Genomic DNA, 20,324 nt, shown 5'->3' with positions numbered 1-20,324 from the left:
GTGTACAGCAGTCTTTAAGTCATACCACATATTCTCAATTGGATTGAGGTCTGGGCTTTGACTAAGCCATTCCAAGACTTTTAAATGTTTTCCCTTAAACCACATGAGTTTTGCTTTAGCAGTATGCTTAGGGTTATTGCCCTGCTGGAAGGTGAACCTCTGTCCCAGTCTCAAATCTCTGGAAGACTGAAACAGGTTTCCCTCAAGAATTTCCCTGTATTTAGCACCATCCATCATTCCTTCAAATATGACCAGTTTCCCAGTCCCTGCCGATGAAAACATCCCCACAGCATGATGCTGCCACCACCATGCTTCACTGTGGGGACGAAGTTCTTGGGGTGAAGAAAGGTGTTGGGTTTGCGCCAGACTTAGCGTTTTCCTTGATGGCCAAAAAGCTAAATTTTTGTCTCATCTGACCAGAGTAACTTCTTCCATATGTTTAGGGAGTCTCCCACATGCCTTTTGACAAACACCAAATGTGTTTGCTTATTTTTGGACAGATACTCCAATCTCTGCTGTGGAGCTTTGCAGCTCCTTCAGGGTTATCTTTGGTCTCCTTGTTGCCTCTGATTAATGCCCTCCTTGCCTGGTCCGTGAGTTTTGGTGGGCGGCCCTCTCATAGCAGGATTTTTTGGGGGTGCCATATTCTTTCCATTTTTTAGTAATGGATTTAATGGTGCTCCTTGGGATGTTCAAAGTTTCTGATATTTTTTTATAATCCAACCCTGATCTGTACTTCTCCACAACTTTGTCCCTGACATATTTGGAGAGATCCTCTGTCTTCATGGTGCCGCTTGCTTGGTGGTAACCCTTGCTTAGTGTTGTTGCAGAATCTGGGACCTTTCAAAACAGGTGTATATATACTGAGATCATGTGACAGATCACGTGACACTTAAATAAAGTACACCTGTGTGCAATCTAACTAATTATGTGACTTCTGAAGGGGCTTCATAGCAAAGGGGGTGAATACACATGCACGCACCACTTTTCCGTTTTTAATTTTTGTAATTTATTTGAAACAAGTTATTTTTTAAATTTCACTTCACCAATTTGGACAATTTTTTTATATGTCCATTACATGAAATCCAAATAAAAATCAATTTAAATTACAGGTTGTAATGCAACAAAATAGGAAAAATGTCAAGGGGGATGAATACTTTTGCAAGGCACTGTATATTGTTTGCTTGTAAGTAAGCATTTCACGGTAAGGTCTACACCTGTTGTTTTCGGCATGTGACAAATTACATTTGATTTAATTTGTTCCTATTGATCATCCTTGAGATGTCCACCTGTGTAAATTCAATTGATTGGACATGATTTGGAAAGGCACACACCCGTCTATATAAGTTCCCACAGTTGACAGTGCATATCAGAGCCTCTGGCCAAACCCTCCCCTAACCCAGACGACGCTGGGACAATTGTGCACAGCCCTATGGGACTCCCGATCACTGCTGGTTGTGATACAGCCCGGGATCGAACCTGGGTCTGTGGTGATGCCTCTAGCGCCTGCAAGGCAGTGCCTTAGACCGCTGCGCCACTTGGGAGGCCCAAGAACCACATTTTTTCACAGCGATTCTGACGATAAAGAAAACACCAAAGATTGCCCCATTCAGTAATACAGGTGTGAAAAGATAACACTTTATTTTAGACAATAATTAATGTAGAGGAAATATAAACATAAGACAACAGCACAAGCCTGCATCTCCTCTGAGGATTTACAAGCTATACATTTAATATGTGAAAAACAACCCATGTTTTACATAAACACCAGCTAAATGTATTATCATTTGAAACATTTATAAGTTAAATAAACCTGAATTTGTACTTGAACAGAGTTTACATACATGATCATACACAGAAAGGGACTCAGTGAATGGACTCCAGGGCAATAGTTACAGTCATAAGGGCAGTGAATATCTAAGGACATTTAATTAGAAACAGAAATAGGCAGTGCAGCTGAGCAGTGGATGTTTGCCCCTTCAATGATCATGTTGAAGACCAGTTTTCAAGATTTTGGTTTTTATTTATAGAGATGATTGACACAAAAACACGTTGTAGGGGTGGGTTCTATTCTAAGGGGATAGACCTCTCCCATCTGACCTCTTGTTGACTCTCTCCTCACAATCTAAAAGCATTGGAAAGGAGCTGAGCATACTAAACCCAACCCTATGGTGGCAAGAAGGGGCAATTACAATATCAACAAAACCACTTATTTCTATCCAGTCCTTTTTCAGATCAACAATGTGAGTCAGTGAGGGTAGAGGGAAGGGAGTGATTGGCTCCCAACCAGCAGACAGACATGCAGTGTGCTTACTGTGGTGGTCTCAGTGGTTGATCAGATGCAGAGAGAGAGGGATAGCAGGGCCATCAGCATCAGACCAACTCTGGACTGGAATGGAGGGGCAGGCGAGTGGCCTAGGAGAGAAAGGAGAAAGGGAGAGAAGGGGAACAAAGATAATGGGAGAGGAGGGGGATAAAGAGAATGGGAGAGGAGGGGGACAAAGAATGGGAGAGGAGGGGGACAAAGAATGGGAGACGAGGGGACAAAGAGAATGGGAGAGGAGGGGGACAAAGAATGGGTGAGGAGGGGGACAAAGAATGGGAGACGAGGGGACAAAGAGAATGGGAGAGGAGGGGGACAAAGAATGGGTGAGGAGGGGGACAAAGAATGGTAGAGGAGAGGGACAAAGAATGGGAGAAGAGGTGGACAAAGATAATTCGTTTTAGTTCACCATATGTCTTTATTGCATTTCCATGATGCATGAAAAGGATCCTTGCACAAACAAGTACACAAACTAGAACCAAATTAAATTCAACATAATAAAAACAACTTTGTGACATTTAATTACTCAGTACTTCCCACCTAGGTCTTACTGCAACAGCCCACCCACTTACCAGTGACATCCAGACTAATGGTATTGGACATTGAGATGTTGGTCACAGGGTTCTTGGCCACACAAGTGTAGTCCCCTGCATTCTCCAAGGAGGCGATAACAGACATCATAGGACCAGTCCCAAGCACTGATTGGTTGTTGAATTTCCACCCGTACTCGCTGGTTGGCCGGGAGTCGGCAGAGCACTTCAGTGTAGCTGTGATTACTGAGCCAATCACCACTGAGACTGGGCCAGAGATATTCACACTCTTAGGGCCATCTACAGAAAGAAGTTTAGAAAGGGGGGTCAAAGTTGGGAAAAGTCTAAATGGGATACTTGGGACATCCAACTCTTACGTCACCCATTGAAGTTGAAATGTAAAACGGCTAAGGTAAGGGTTAAGGTTAGGGCTAGGAAAAGGTTAAGGTAGGGGTTTAGGGTTTAAGCTAGGGTTATCCCAAGTATCCCGGATAGCACTAACCATCATACCAGTGGTGGGTTTCTGACTGTTTCTACATTATATAAAGTGTATCTTTTAAAATATTACTAACGCCAGTACTTACAGTTCACCAGTAGCTGGTATTTAGGGCTGGTGTGTGGACCAAAGAGGTTGGTGGCAACGCACTGATAGTTTCCATCATTAGACACCTTGACTGGACTGAAGTGCAGAGAGTTGTTAGAGATGGTGATGTCAGAGTTCAAGGTGTTGTTCAGGACCAGAGACCGGTTGTCCTTCATCCAGTAGATGGTGTCATAGTGCCCGGTGACGTCACAGGTCAGGGTTAGGTTGTCAGATGCTATTGGTAATTTGTTTCGTTTCACCGTCACCGACCTTATAGCCTCTGTGAGGAGAGAGGATGAGTGTTGCTTTATGTACGTTATCAATATATGTAATTTTATAAAATGGTTAGTTCCAGCGACGCAATAGTTGAATATATAAAACAAACGGTTGTACGATCTGATTGATTGTAAATGACTGTTTTATATATTTCCTGCTTTATATCATTATATCTGTTGGTATGAATAGATTGTTTTTACATCATTAGAGATTGAAAGTAGTGTTAGGTTCAAACTCTGTATATGAGAAGAGTGTAATTATTTAGTGGACTGCAGTGGACTGTAGGAATGTGTACTCCCAAGCGCTCTCCTGACTGAGGAGCACAGATAAATCCTGGCTGATGATATGCACGGAGGAGCACAGATAAATCCTGGCTGATGATGTGCACGGAGGAGCACAGATAAATCCTGGCTGATGATATGCACGGAAGAGCACAGATAAATCCTGACTGATGATGTGCACGGAGGAGCACAGATAAATCCTGACTGATGATATGCATGGAGGAGCACAGATAAATCCTGGCTGATGGAAAAGCACATCTTTGTGGAAGGAGGGGGTGAGAGCTCAAGGTATAAGTGAACAATGCACTGTATTGCATTGCTGTATTTAGCTGTACATCTTCACTGAGTAAAGATTTTAAGTGTTTGGGCTCTTTTGTATGATAAGTATGTCTATTGTAATTCTTACTAGATTGTAAATTAACACAACAGAGCAAAGAATCTGAGGTCTCATTTACCAATGATGGTGAGGATCTTGGAGACAGTGATGTTTCTGACAGTGATGTTGTTGAAGGCCACACAGGTGTACTCCCCATGACTGGCTAAGGTCAATGGGCCAGTCTCATACACTGAGCCAGTCGCCACCTGGGAGCCATTGAAGAACCAGCTGAACTGGCTGGGAGGCTGAGAGGAGGCCGAGCAGTTGAAGGTCAGGTTGTGTCCTGTCATCGCTATATCCGGACTCATGATAACAGGTCTCTCTGGACCATCTGGGAAACACAAGACAATGAAGATATTGAATGATATTAGCTAATAGAACTGCCATTAGTGCATTTACCTTGGTTTGACCCCTTCAACACCCAAGCATCCCCTTGGCTTTATTACATTGATGCCAGAAGCAAGATTAAAACCTACCCGAATTCCATTACTATGAATTCCATCTTGCCCTCATTTTAGGTCAAAATTTGAATTAAATTGGCAGATATCAAGTTTGGCTTTGGGCCATAATAACCATAATAACCACTCACAGTTGACGATCAGTCTGTAGTTTGGGCTGGTCATGTTGCTGAGGGGGTTGGAAGCAGAACACTGATAGTCTCCGTTGTCAGAATGCTGGACAGAGTTGAAGGTCAGTGTATTGTTGTCCATAGAGAAGTCTGTTCTGTTATCAGCTAACAGAGGCCAGCCGTTCTTCATCCAATTAATGGAGTAAATGGTTCCAGTGGTCTTACAGGTCAGAGAGAATCTCTGGTTCAGTTTTGGCTGGGATCCCATGGCTTTCACCATGGTCATAGTGACTGGTTCTGTGAAGAAAACGTCAGAGTATCACAAGAATGTTGAATTCAATCACTGTATGTTGAATGGCCTATATTTACAAGTTAAACAGTTTAGATGTCTCTTCCGTCTTACCAACAACAGTGAGAATCTTGGAGACACTTCTGTTTCTGACAGTGACGTTGTTGAAGGCCACACAGGTGTACTCCCCATGACTGGCTAAGGTCAGTGGGCCAGTCTCATACACTGAGCCAGCCTCCACCTGGGAGCCATTGAAGAACCAGCTGAACTGGCTGGTAGGCTGAGAGGAGGCCGAGCAGTTGAAGGTCACGGTGTGTCCTGTCATCGCTATATCCGGACTCATGATAACAGGTCTCTCTGGACCATCTGGGAAACACAAGATAATGAAGATATTGAATGATATTAGCTACTAGAACTGCCATTAGTGCATTTACCGTGGTTTGACCCCTGCAACACCCAACCATCCCCTTGGCTTTATTACATTGGTGCCAAAAGTGGGATCAAAACCTACCCCTATTCCATTATTATAAATTCCATCCTTCCTTCATTATTGGTCATAATTAGAATTACATTTGCAGATACGTTTGGTTTTGGGCAATAATAACTACTCACAGTTGACGATCAGTCTGTATTCTGTGCTGGTCATGTTGCTGAGTGGGTTGTAGGCAGAACACTGATAGTCTCCGTTGTCAGAATCCTCGACAGAGTTGAAGGTTAGTGTATTGTTGTCTATAGAGAAGTCTGTTCTGTTATCAGCTAACAGAGGCCAGCCGTTCTTCATCCAGTGAATGGAGTAAATGGTTCCAGTGGTCTCACAGGTCAGAACAAACATGTAGTCTGCTATTGGCTGGGCACCCATGACTTTCACCATGGCCATGGTTACTGGTTCTGTGAAGAAAACATCAGTGTCACAATAATATTGACTACAATCACAATCACTGTAAGTTGAATGGCCTATATCTACATGTACAAGTTCAGTTTGGATGACTCCTCAGTCTTACCAATGACAATGAGCATCTTGGAGACAGTTCTGTTTCTGCCAGTGAGGTTGTTGAAGGCCACACAGGTGTACTCCCCATGACTGGCTAAGGTCAGTGGGCCAGTCTCGTACACTGAGCCAGCCTCCACCTGGGAGCCATTGAAGAACCAGCTGAACTGGCTGGGAGGCTGAGAGGAGGCAGAGCAGTTGAAGGTCAGGTTGTGTCCTGTTTCTTCTAATGCTGGTCCTGTTATAACAGGCATCTCTGGTCCATCTATAATACAAAAGACAGTCAGCTAGACCCAACATCTGACTGTCACTCAATAGAGGTTATTGGAAAGAAGTTCAAAGGTCATCAAAATATGTTAATAGTGTTAGAGGTGGGATTGAAACATTTACATTGACCTTACTACAATATTAATAAAGGAAGTTCTCAAAGATTCCACAATAAGCCGTGGGGTTAAAGTTGAACTTTATAGCATTTGTGAACTATACTCTTAGAAAAAAGGTGCTATCTAGAACCAAAAAAGGGTTCTGTGGCTGTTCCCTTTGAAGAACCCATTTTGGTTCTAGGTAGAACCGTTTTGGGTTCCATGTAGAACCATTTCCACAGAGGGTTCCACATGGAACCCAAAAGAGTTCTACCTGGAACCAAAAAGGGTTATCCTATGGGGACAGCCACAGAACCCTTTTGGAACCCTTTTTTCTATGAGTGTACTCACAGTTGACGATCAGTCTGTAGTTTGGGCTGGTCATGTTGCTAAGTGGGTTGGAAGCAGAACACTGATAGTCTCCGTTGTCAGAATGCTGGACAGAGTTGAAGGTCAGTGTATTATTGTCCATAGAGAAGTCTGTTCTGTTATCAGCTAAAAGAGGCCAGCCGTTCCTCATCCAGTGAATCGAGTAAACCGTTCCAGCGGTGCCACAGGTCAGAGAGAATCTCTCATTCAGTATTGGCTGGGCTCCAATGACTTTCACCATGGTCATGGTCACAGGTGCTGTGGAAAGCAGATCAAATGTTTTTTCAGCACTTTATATCTCAACTTCCATCTCATTATACTGTAGGTTTAAGAGCACTTAGGCTGTGTCTAAAACCAAATGAACACAAACAAAGTAAAGCAAGTCCCTTGATTTTAAGAAGCAGTTACTGACTCACCAATGATGGTGAGCATCTTGGAGGCAGTGCTGTTTCTGTCAGTGACGTTGTTGAAGGCCACACAGGTGTACTCCCCATGACTAGCTAAGGTCAATGGGCCAGTCTCATACACTGAGCCAGTCCTCATCTGGGAGCCATTGAAGAACCAGCTGAACTGGCTGGTAGGCTGAGAGGAGGCCGAGCAGTTGAAGGTCACGGTGTGTCCTGTCATCGCTATATCCGGACTCATGATAACAGGTCTCTCTGGACCATCTGGGAAACACAAGATAATGAAGATATTGAATGATATTAGCTACTAGAACTGCCATTAGTGCATTTACCGTGGTTTGACCCCTGCAACACCCAACCATCCCCTTGGCTTTATTACATTGGTGCCAAAAGTGGGATCAAAACCTACCCCTATTCCATTATTATAAATTCCATCCTTCCTTCATTATTGGTCATAATTAGAATTACATTTGCAGATACGTTTGGTTTTGGGCAATAATAACTACTCACAGTTGACGATCAGTCTGTATTCTGTGCTGGTCATGTTGCTGAGTGGGTTGTAGGCAGAACACTGATAGTCTCCGTTGTCAGAATCCTCGACAGAGTTGAAGGTTAGTGTATTGTTGTCTATAGAGAAGTCTGTTCTGTTATCAGCTAACAGAGGCCAGCCGTTCTTCATCCAGTGAATGGAGTAAATGGTTCCAGTGGTCTCACAGGTCAGAACAAACATGTAGTCTGCTATTGGCTGGGCACCCATGACTTTCACCATGGCCATGGTTACTGGTTCTGTGAAGAAAACATCAGTGTCACAATAATATTGACTACAATCACAATCACTGTAAGTTGAATGGCCTATATCTACATGTACAAGTTCAGTTTGGATGACTCCTCAGTCTTACCAATGACAATGAGCATCTTGGAGACAGTTCTGTTTCTGCCAGTGAGGTTGTTGAAGGCCACACAGGTGTACTCCCCATGACTGGCTAAGGTCAGTGGGCCAGTCTCGTACACTGAGCCAGCCTCCACCTGGGAGCCATTGAAGAACCAGCTGAACTGGCTGGGAGGCTGAGAGGAGGCAGAGCAGTTGAAGGTCAGGTTGTGTCCTGTTTCTTCTAATGCTGGTCCTGTTATAACAGGCATCTCTGGTCCATCTATAATACAAAAGATAGTCAGCTAGACCCAACATCTGACTGTCACTCAATAGAGGTTATTGGAAAGAAGTTCAAAGGTCATCAAAATATGTTAATAGTGTTAGAGGTGGGATTGAAACATTTACATTGACCTTACTACAATATTAATAAAGGAAGTTCTCAAAGATTCCACATTAAGCCGTGGGGTTAAAGTTGAACTTTATAGCATTTGTGAACTATACTCTTAGAAAAAAGGTGCTATCTAGAACCAAAAAAGGGTTCTGTGGCTGTTCCCTTTGAAGAACCCATTTTGGTTCTAGGTAGAACCGTTTTGGGTTCCATGTAGAACCATTTCCACAGAGGGTTCCACATGGAACCCAAAAGAGTTCTACCTGGAACCAAAAAGGGTTATCCTATGGGGACAGCCACAGAACCCTTTTGGAACCCTTTTTTCTATGAGTGTACTCACAGTTGACGATCAGTCTGTAGTTTGGGCTGGTCATGTTGCTGAGGGGGTTGGAAGCAGAACACTGATAGTCTCCTTTGTCAGAATGCTGGACAGAGTTGAAGGTCAGTGTATTATTGTCCATAGAGAAGTCTGTTCTGTTATCAGCTAAAAGAGGCCAGCCGTTCCTCATCCAGTGAATCGAGTAAACCGTTCCAGCGGTGCCACAGGTCAGAGAGAATCTCTCATTCAGTATTGGCTGGGCTCCAATGACTTTCACCATGGTCATGGTCACAGGTGCTGTGGAAAGCAGATCAAATGTTTTTTCAGCACTTTATATCTCAACTTCCATCTCATTATACTGTAGGTTTAAGAGCACTTAGGCTGTGTCTAAAACCAAATGAACACAAACAAAGTAAAGCAAGTCCCTTGATTTTAAGAAGCAGTTACTAACTCACCAATGATGGTGAGCATCTTGGAGGCAGTGCTGTTTCTGTCAGTGACGTTGTTGAAGGCCACACAGGTGTACTCCCCATGACTAGCTAAGGTCAATGGGCCAGTCTCATACACTGAGCCAGTCCTCATCTGGGAGCCATTGAAGAACCAGCTGAACTGGCTGGTAGGCTGAGAGGAGGCCGAGCAGTTGAAGGTCACGGTGTGTCCTGTCATCGCTATATCCGGACTCATGATAACAGGTCTCTCTGGACCATCTGGGAAACACAAGATAATGAAGATATTGAATGATATTAGCTACTAGAACTGCCATTAGTGCATTTACCGTGGTTTGACCCCTGCAACACCCAACCATCCCCTTGGCTTTATTACATTGGTGCCAAAAGTGGGATCAAAACCTACCCCTATTCCATTATTATAAATTCCATCCTTCCTTCATTATTGGTCATAATTAGAATTACATTTGCAGATACGTTTGGTTTTGGGCAATAATAACTACTCACAGTTGACGATCAGTCTGTATTCTGTGCTGGTCATGTTGCTGAGTGGGTTGTAGGCAGAACACTGATAGTCTCCGTTGTCAGAATCCTCGACAGAGTTGAAGGTTAGTGTATTGTTGTCTATAGAGAAGTCTGTTCTGTTATCAGCTAACAGAGGCCAGCCGTTCTTCATCCAGTGAATGGAGTAAATGGTTCCAGTGGTCTCACAGGTCAGAACAAACATGTAGTCTGCTATTGGCTGGGCACCCATGACTTTCACCATGGCCATGGTTACTGGTTCTGTGAAGAAAACATCAGTGTCACAATAATATTGACTACAATCACAATCACTGTAAGTTGAATGGCCTATATCTACATGTACAAGTTCAGTTTGGATGACTCCTCAGTCTTACCAATGACAATGAGCATCTTGGAGACAGTTCTGTTTCTGCCAGTGAGGTTGTTGAAGGCCACACAGGTGTACTCCCCATGACTGGCTAAGGTCAGTGGGCCAGTCTCGTACACTGAGCCAGCCTCCACCTGGGAGCCATTGAAGAACCAGCTGAACTGGCTGGGAGGCTGAGAGGAGGCAGAGCAGTTGAAGGTCAGGTTGTGTCCTGTTTCTTCTAATGCTGGTCCTGTTATAACAGGCATCTCTGGTCCATCTATAATACAAAAGACAGTCAGCTAGACCCAACATCTGACTGTCACTCAATAGAGGTTATTGGAAAGAAGTTCAAAGGTCATCAAAATATGTTAATAGTGTTAGAGGTGGGATTGAAACATTTACATTGACCTTACTACAATATTAATAAAGGAAGTTCTCAAAGATTCCACATTAAGCCGTGGGGTTAAAGTTGAACTTTATAGCATTTGTGAACTATACTCTTAGAAAAAAGGTGCTATCTAGAACCAAAAAAGGGTTCTGTGGCTGTTCCCTTTGAAGAACCCATTTTGGTTCTAGGTAGAACCGTTTTGGGTTCCATGTAGAACCATTTCCACAGAGGGTTCCACATGGAACCCAAAAGAGTTCTACCTGGAACCAAAAAGGGTTATCCTATGGGGACAGCCACAGAACCCTTTTGGAACCCTTTTTTCTATGAGTGTACTCACAGTTGACGATCAGTCTGTAGTTTGGGCTGGTCATGTTGCTGAGGGGGTTGGAAGCAGAACACTGATAGTCTCCTTTGTCAGAATGCTGGACAGAGTTGAAGGTCAGTGTATTATTGTCCATAGAGAAGTCTGTTCTGTTATCAGCTAACAGAGGCCAGCCGTTCCTCATCCAGTGAATCGAGTAAACCGTTCCAGCGGTCCCACAGGTCAGAGAGAATCTCTCATTCAGTATTGGCTGGGCTCCAATGACTTTCACCATGGTCATGGTCACAGGTGCTGTGGAAAGCAGATCAAATGTTTTTTCAGCACTTTATATCTCAACTTCCATCTCATTATACTGTAGGTTTAAGAGCACTTAGGCTGTGTCTAAAACCAAATGAACACAAACAAAGTAAAGCAAGTCCCTTGATTTTAAGAAGCAGTTACTGACTCACCAATGATGGTGAGCATCTTGGAGGCAGTGCTGTTTCTGTCAGTGACGTTGTTGAAGGCCACACAGGTGTACTCCCCATGACTAGCTAAGGTCAATGGGCCAGTCTCATACACTGAGCCAGTCCTCATCTGGGAGCCATTGAAGAACCAGCTGAACTGGCTGGTAGGCTGAGAGGAGGCCGAGCAGTTGAAGGTCACGGTGTGTCCTGTCATCGCTATATCCGGACTCATGATAACAGGTCTCTCTGGACCATCTGGGAAACACAAGATAATGAAGATATTGAATGATATTAGCTACTAGAACTGCCATTAGTGCATTTACCGTGGTTTGACCCCTGCAACACCCAACCATCCCCTTGGCTTTATTACATTGGTGCCAAAAGTGGGATCAAAACCTACCCCTATTCCATTATTATAAATTCCATCCTTCCTTCATTATTGGTCATAATTAGAATTACATTTGCAGATACGTTTGGTTTTGGGCAATAATAACTACTCACAGTTGACGATCAGTCTGTATTCTGTGCTGGTCATGTTGCTGAGTGGGTTGTAGGCAGAACACTGATAGTCTCCGTTGTCAGAATCCTCGACAGAGTTGAAGGTTAGTGTATTGTTGTCCATAGAGAAGTCTGTTCTGTTATCAGCTAACAGAGGCCAGCCGTTCTTCATCCAGTGAATGGAGTAAATGGTTCCAGTGGTCTCACAGGTCAGAACAAACATGTAGTCTGCTATTGGCTGGGCACCCATGACTTTCACCATGGCCATGGTTACTGGTTCTGTGAAGAAAACATCAGTGTCACAATAATATTGACTACAATCACAATCACTGTAAGTTGAATGGCCTATATCTACATGTACAAGTTCAGTTTGGATGACTCCTCAGTCTTACCTATGACAATGAGCATCTTGGAGACAGTTCTGTTTCTGCCAGTGACGTTGTTGAAGGCCACACAGGTGTACTCCCCATGACTGGCTAAGGTCAGTGGGCCAGTCTCGTACACTGAGCCAGTCGCCACCTGGGAGCCATTGAAGAACCAGCTGAACTGGCTGGGAGGCTGAGAGGAGGCAGAGCAGTTGAAGGTCAGGTTGTGTCCTGTCATCGCTATATCCGGACTCATGATAACAGGTCTATCTGGACCATCTGGGAAACACAAGATAATGAAGATATTGAATGATATTAGCTACTAGAACTGCCATTAGTGCATTTACCTTTGTTTGACCCCTTCAACACCCAAGCATCCCCTTGACATTATTACATTGGTGCCATAAGCGAGATTAAAACCCACCCGAATTGAATTACTGTAAATTCCATCTTGCCCTCATTATAGGTCAAAATTAGAATTAAATTGGCAGATATCAAGTTTGGCTTTTGGCCATAATAACCATAATAACCACTCACAGTTGACGATCAGTCTGTAGTTTGGGCTGGTCATGTTGCTGAGGGGGTTGGAAGCAGAACACTTATAGTCTCCGTTGTCAGAATGCTGGACAGAGTTGAAGGTTAGTGTATTGTTGTCCATAGAGAAGTCTGTTCTGTTATCAGCTAACAGAGGCCAGCCGTTCTTCATCCAATTAATGGAGTAAATGGTTCCAGTGGTCTCACAGGTCAGAGAGAATCTCTCATTCAGTATTGGCTGGGATCCCATGGCTTTCACCATGGTCATAGTGACTGGTTCTGTGAAGAAAACGTCAGAGTATCACAAGAATGTTGACTTCAATCACTGTAAGTTGAATGGCCTATATCTACAAGTTAAACAGTTTAGATGTCTCTTCCGTCTTACCAACAACAGTGAGAATCTTGGAGACAGTTCTGTTTCTGCCAGTGAGGTTGTTGAAGGCCACACAGGTGTACTCCCCATGACTGGCTAAGGTCAGTGGGCCAGTCTCGTACACTGAGCCAGTCGCCACCTGGGAGCCATTGAAGAACCAGCTGAACTGGCTGGGAGGCTGAGAGGAGGCAGAGCAGTTGAAGGTCAGGTTGTGTCCTGTCATCGCTATATCCGGACTCATGATAACAGGTCTATCTGGACCATCTGGGAAACACAAGATAATGAAGATATTGAATGATATTAGCTACTAGAACTGCCATTAGTGCATTTACCTTTGTTTGACCCCTTCAACACCCAAGCATCCCCTTGACATTATTACATTGGTGCCATAAGCGAGATTAAAACCCACCCGAATTGAATTACTGTAAATTCCATCTTGCCCTCATTATAGGTCAAAATTAGAATTAAATTGGCAGATATCAAGTTTGGCTTTTGGCCATAATAACCATAATAACCACTCACAGTTGACGATCAGTCTGTAGTTTGGGCTGGTCATGTTGCTGAGGGGGTTGGAAGCAGAACACTGATAGTCTCCGTTGTCAGAATGCTGGACAGAGTTGAAGGTTAGGGTATTGTTGTCCATAGAGAAGTCTGTTCTGTTATCAGCTAACAGAGGCCAGCCGTTCTTCATCCAATTAATGGAGTAAATGGTTCCAGTGGTCTCACAGGTCAGAGAGAATCTCTCATTCAGTATTGGCTGGGATCCCATGGCTTTCACCATGGTCATAGTGACTGGTTCTGTGAAGAAAACGTCAGAGTATCACAAGAATGTTGACTTCAATCACTGTAAGTTGAATGGCCTATATCTACAAGTTAAACAGTTTAGATGTCTCTTCCGTCTTACCAACAACAGTGAGAATCTTGGAGACAGTTCTGTTTCTGCCAGTGAGGTTGTTGAAGGCCACACAGGTGTACTCCCCATGACTGGCTAAGGTCAGTGGGCCAGTCTCGTACACTGAGCCAGCCTCCACCTGGGAGCCATTGAAGAACCAGCTGAACTGGCTGGGAGGCTGAGAGGAGGCAGAGCAGTTGAAGGTCAGGTTGTGTCCTGTTTCTGCTAATGCTGGTCCTGTTATAACAGGCATCTCTGGTCCATCTATAATACAAAAGACAGTCAGCTAGACCCAACATCTGACTGTCACTCAATAGAGGTTATTGGAAAGAAGTTCAAAGGTCATCAAAATATGTTAATAGTGTTAGAGGTGGGATTGAACCATTTACATTGACTTTACTACAATATTAATAAGGAAGTTCTCAAAGATTCCACATTAAGCCGTGGGGTTAAAGTTGAACTTTATAGCATTTGTAAACTACACTCTTGGACAAAAAGGTGCTATCTAGAACCAAAAAAGGTTTTTTTGGCTGTTCCCATAGAAGAACCCTTTGAAGAACTCCTTTGGTTCTAGGGAGAACCGTTTTGGGTTCCATGTAGAACGCTTTCCACAGAGGGTTCCACATGGAACCCAAAAGAGTTCTACCTGGAACCAAAAATGGTTATCCTATGGGGACAGCCACAGAACCCTTTTGGAACCCTTTTTTCTATGAGTGTACTCACAGTTGACGATCAGTCTGTATTCTGTGCTGGTCATGTTGCTGAGTGGGTTGGAAGCAGAACACAGATATTCTCCGTTGTCAGAATGCTGGACAGAGTTGAAGGTCAGTGTATTATTGTCTATAGAGAAGTCTGTTCTGTTATCAGCTAACAGAGGCCAGCCGTTCTTCATCCAGTGAATGGAGTAAATGGTTCCAGTGGTCTCACAGGTCAGAACAAACATGTAGTCTGCTATTGGCTGGGCACCCATGACTTTCACCATGGCCATGGTTACTGGTTCTGTGAAGAAAACATCAGTGTTACAATAATATTGACTACAATCACAATCACTGTATGTTGGATGGCCTATATCTACATGTACAAGTTAAGTTCGGATGACTCTTCAGTCTTACCAATGACAATGAGCATCTTGGAGACAGTGCTGTTTCTGCCAGTGAGGTTGTTGAAGGCCACACAAGTGTACTCCCCATGACTGGCTAAGGTCAGTCGGCCAGTCTCATACACTGAGCCAGTCGCCACCTGGGAGCCATTGAAGAACCAGCTGAACTGGCTGGTAGGCTGAGAGGAGGCCGAGCAGTTGAAGGTCACGGTGTGTCCTGTCATTGCTATATCCGGACTAGTTACAGCAGGCCTCTCTGGTCCAACTGTTAAATACAAGACAGTATGGTTAGTCTTATGGTCTTACTATTTTGGCAAAGAATAGTAAGTATGTAGCCTTAGAACAGCTCATAGGTGCAGGAGCCTATCTCCTTTTTCTGTTGCGTGTTGCATCTTGATGTATAAGTACATCCCCTGGACATGACCCTAGTTATTCACAGGCCCTTACCACCAATATATCTCCTCAGTGCTAAGTATCTCCTGAGTGCCAAGTAAACACATTGGGTCCCAATCTTACAGTCATTGGTATGACTCGTCCAGGGATCAAGCTCCCAGTGGTGGAAAAAGAACCCAATTGTCATACTCAAGTAAAAGTGAAAGTCACCCAGTAAAAAAACTACTTGAGTAAAAGTCTAAAATTATTTGGTTTTAAATCTACTTAAGTATCAAAAGTAAATGTGATTGCTAAAATATGTTTAAACTTCTTAGGGCTAGGCCCCTTTTTTTTGTCAATTTTCGCCTGAATGACATGCCCAGAGTAAACTGCCTGTTGCTCAGGCCCTGAAGCCAGGATATGCATTTAATTGGTACCATTGGGAGAAAAAACTTTGAAGTGTGTAGAAATGGTAAAATAATTTAGGAAAATATAACACAATAGATATGGTAGGAGAAAATCCAATTGGACAAACCAACCAGAATTTCTTTTTTTTAGAGACCATCCTTTTAGAATGGCAAGTAAAAGGTCATATTGAAAATTTGCTCCCTAGATGCATCTCCTATGGCTTCCACAGGGTGTCAGCAGTGTATGCTCAAGGTTTCAGGCTTGTAACTTCAAAAACAAATAGATATATCAGTTTTAGTACAGGGACACAGTCTTGGAAATTTGTGCCATGAAGACAGGATGCACATGCTAAACTCGGTTTCCTATTGAACACACTTCTTTCCGTAAGAAATATTATAGTTTGATTACATTTTAGGGTAACTGAGGAGTAAATAGAAATGTATTTTGACTTGTTGAAACAAAGTTTAGGGGTAGATCTTTGGATTCCTTTCTCTGCATGTTGAACGAGTGGATTACTCAAATTGATGGCGCCAACTAAACTGACTTTTTGGGATATAAAGAAGGATTTTATCTAACAAAACGAAACTTCATGTTATATCTGGGACCCTTTGGATGACAAGTCAGAGGAAGATTTTCAAAAAGTAAGTGAATATTTGATTGCTATTTGTTAATTTCTGAAACCTGTGCCTTGAAAAAATATTTTTTATGTGGGGCACCGTCCTCAATCAATTGCATGGCATGTTTTCGCTGTAATAGCTACTTTAAATCGGCCAGTGCAGTTAGATTAACAAGAATTAAAGCTTTCAACCGATGTAAGACACGTATATGTTAACAAACCAGACGGGACGATTTTCTTGTTTAAAAAAATTGCAGATAGCCAGGGGCAAACTCAAACATCATGTACAAACCAGGCATTTGTGTTTAGTGAGTCCGCCAGATCAGTGGCAGTAGGGATGACCAGGCATGTTCTGTTGATAAGTGCATGAATTGGACCATTTCTCTGTCCTGCTTAGCATTCAAAATGTAACAAGTACTTTTAGGTGTCAGGGAAAATGTAAGGAGTAAAAAGTACATAATTTTATTTAGGATTGTAGTGGAGTAAAAGCTGTCCAAAATATAAATAGTAAAGTAAAGTACAGATACCCCAAAAAACTACTTAAGTACTACTTTAAAGTATTTTTCCTTAAGTACTTTACACCCCTGCAAGCTCCCAACCTTCTAATCTCAGGGTGGATACTCTAACTACAAGGCTATTGAATTGGTTTCATCAGACTAAGATTACAGGCTCTTGTAATACTCACAGTTAACCACAAGCTTGTATGTCATGCTGGTCTTGTTACTGACATCATTAAAGGCGTCACAGAGATATTCTCCACTGTCAGAAAACTGGATTGGGTTGATAACCATTGTCTTGTTGTCCGTAGAGAAGAATGTTCTGTTGTTTAGGGAGATGAGCTGGCCGTTCATCAGCCAGTGAATGTAGTCTACAGGTCCAGTCACCTCACACCGCAGAGTGAACGACTGATCCAGTATCGGTGGCTTCCCATCACGGTTCAACGAAACCGCTGATATCGGCTCTATGGTAAAAAGAAGAGGATGAGTACTTCACTCGATCGGTGGTAAAAATACCATGATATAACATTGTATTCATAACCATCAATAATCAAATATTCACTACCAACTACATGACATTTCGTAACGATGAATGTTGCCTCACCCACGATCTTTATCATTGTGGTCATGGTGGCGTATCGGAGTGTGACATTGTTGTGGGCTAAGCATGCGTAACTTCCTGTCTGGTTCTCCCTGGTGTTCTGCAGGCTGAGCTTCGGGCTTTGCTCGTTGAGGAACGTCCCATTAAAGCTCCACTTGAAGGACTCAGCGGGTTTGGACTGAGCTGAGCAGGACAGAGTGATGACAGAGCCCGCCTTGTAGGCTGTATGTCCTATGGTCATCTCAGGAACTACCATCATGGTGAGGTTACTTGGGCCATCTATGGGAGGAACAAATTACAATGAAGTGTTGGGTAAACATTACCTAGAATATGTTTCCGTCCTGCTCTATTGTGCAGGCCGAGGAACATAACACAGTGTACTAATGATCCATGCAAATAATGACCTGGATCATGTGGACACAGAGGAATGATTTGGGATGAAAATAGGCATATTACATCATTGCAGAGAATGCTGGCTCTCAATGACAAGGTACAATCCATGTCTGTTGTGTATGACTCATGTGTACTGCATACTCTGATACTCACATCTAACATTGAGGTCGATGGGCTGGCTGGTGCCATTGCTGATTCCATTGATGACCTCACATCTGAATGGCCCTTCATCGTATCGTGTCACACTGACTATGGTAAGAGTGCTGTTCCCAACACCAAGCCGAACTCTGTCACTGGCTGCAACCTCTGAGCTGCCATTCATCCAGCGGTAGGAGAGGGAGGTGCCAGAGGAGACGGAGCAGGTGACAATGGCAGTGTCGTTCAATTCCACTAGATCAGTGGCATTGGCTCTTAGAGTCACATTAGAAATGGGCTCTGTGGGTGAGAGAGTAGATGGCAGTCAAGATAAGATGGATGTGTCTCAAGAAAGGTTTTTGTGTGTGTTACTGAATTACAACCATATAGCTGCTATTTCTTTCACACTGTAACACTTGTTTTGGAAATCAATCTAAATATGCTATTTTGTTTACTTATCATAAAGACCAGGTTTCAGGATTGAGCCCTGTTAAGCCCTTAGTGTCTTAGAAAACATAAAATGTATTGTGTACGTCTCATCTGAAATTAAAAAGAACAGTTTGCTCATACTCTGTGAACTGTATAAGGTATTATGAAGGTCAACTTCACTATAGGTTCAGAAAACATTGACACGTTTAAGAGTTAGCTTTCCATGTCAGGAAAATGACTTTTATTATTATGACAGAGATGAATCATTGATAGATAATCTGCATCAGTGGAGGCTGCTGAGGGAAGAACGGCTCATAATAATGGCTGTAACGGAGTGGATTGAATGGTATTCATATTCATAAAAACATGTGTTTCATATGTTTGACAGCATTCCATTCACTTCATTACACTCAATTCCAGCTATTATTATTAGCTGTCCTTCCCTCATCAGCCTCCTCTGATGTGTAAGCATGTTTGCATGTGGACCTGCATGCAAGTAAGTATGTGAATGGGTAAGTAAGTGTGCAGGTGAGCATGTGTATGAGGAAGTGACCGTGTGTGCCATTGAGAGGGAGTCTACCTTCATAGAAAGATAAACAGACAGGCAGAGGTCAGTTCCTTACCCTGGACAGACAAGGTCACCACAGCGGTCAGGACTGGCTCCATTCCCTGCACGGTATATCGTCCTGAGTCGTTGAGTTGGAGAGAGCTTATGGACAGCTCTGAGGAGGAGCGGTTGAAGGAGACTCTGCCTCGATAACTTCTACTCATAATACTGCCACTAGGATAGAAAAGTACGATGGTTGTAGTTTCATATGACCAGGTCCCTATGTTGATGGGGCTTTCGGGAACTAGGTTCAGTGTGACATTACTGCCCACAGCTAAGGGGTTCATAGAGGGAACCACCACATGGCCAGAGACATCTAGAAGAGGATGGATTGATGAGTTTAGTTCATGTTTTGAGATATTATTAATCAGTACAAAAGTCTTTAAAGTTCTTTAAATATTTTAATTGAAATGATTCAAATCTTCAGACTATGTCACTTTAACAGAATTACAAGCTTTTGTTTACAAATTAGTGCCTTCAAGTTGAACGCACAATTTACAACATGACCTAGTATCTATGTCTAATGTCTACTCTAGACATTGTTGTCAATGGCAGATAAATAGAAATCTCCATCTTTCTAACTAGATACTGTTTGACTGAAGTGCATCAACCAAATAGAGACATTTGAACAACCTGTTACTTATTTAATCAAGTGTTTATACCATAAAGCACAAATAGGCATCAATATATTCCCAGAATGAGCATATTGTCTACTTTACCTGTATTGAAGTTGAGCAGCACCAGGATGAGAACCCACACCAGAGGATGGTCCATAGTTCTGCCACTTATCAAACACCACGGATCAGAAATGAACGGGACACTTTCCTATGAACCAAATGACTGTCCAGACTTCTTGATAAATCCAAACATGTCGATACTGCACAGTCACAGTCTTCTCTCAATCAGCAAATATTTCTTCAGGATCATGTAATGGTGCTGGAGTCAGGTGATGCCAATGTACCTGCCCACCCTACCTGTCGCCAGAACACACTCACACACACCTACCCAACTACCCACGCCCTGTTATGCCCACATACATTTTTCCCACTGTGTTGTTTGTTGACACACTGGGGTGTTTTCATGTTGATTATGGTTTACTGTAAAT

General features: G+C 43.1%; 1 protein-coding gene across 2 annotated transcripts; it reads right to left on the bottom strand.

The window, feature by feature from the left end:
- Positions 1–1,046: 1,046 nt before the first annotated feature.
- On the bottom strand, positions 1,047–20,129 carry LOC129837959 (hemicentin-1-like). Of its 2 annotated transcripts, XM_055904555.1 has the most exons (32): positions 19,939–20,129; positions 19,236–19,535; positions 18,202–18,483; positions 17,659–17,934; positions 17,243–17,518; positions 15,175–15,426; positions 14,786–15,061; positions 14,075–14,326; positions 13,693–13,968; positions 13,183–13,434; positions 12,801–13,076; positions 12,291–12,542; positions 11,902–12,177; positions 11,404–11,655; positions 10,970–11,245; positions 10,270–10,521; positions 9,881–10,156; positions 9,383–9,634; positions 8,949–9,224; positions 8,249–8,500; positions 7,860–8,135; positions 7,362–7,613; positions 6,928–7,203; positions 6,228–6,479; positions 5,839–6,114; positions 5,341–5,592; positions 4,959–5,234; positions 4,449–4,700; positions 3,438–3,716; positions 2,896–3,153; positions 2,315–2,415; positions 1,047–1,575 (listed from the first exon to the last, which is right to left on the bottom strand). In XM_055904555.1, exons 1-31 carry the CDS (start codon positions 19,991–19,993, stop codon positions 2,336–2,338), a joined length of 7,866 nt encoding a protein of 2,621 aa, XP_055760530.1. In that variant the 5' UTR covers positions 19,994–20,129; the 3' UTR covers positions 1,047–1,575; positions 2,315–2,335. The 2 variants fall into 2 exon arrangements, with proteins under 2 accessions (XP_055760530.1, XP_055760529.1); XM_055904554.1 differs by lacking the exon at positions 1,047–1,575 and having other exon boundaries at positions 1,617–2,415.
- Between the last annotated feature and the right edge of the window lie 195 nt (positions 20,130–20,324).

Source organism: Salvelinus fontinalis, chromosome 38 (genome assembly GCF_029448725.1).
Source record: "Salvelinus fontinalis isolate EN_2023a chromosome 38, ASM2944872v1, whole genome shotgun sequence".
NCBI lineage: Eukaryota > Metazoa > Chordata > Actinopteri > Salmoniformes > Salmonidae > Salvelinus > Salvelinus fontinalis.
The sequence above is the reverse complement of the archived record's forward strand: the minus strand, read 5'-3'. Positions and strand labels throughout refer to the sequence as shown.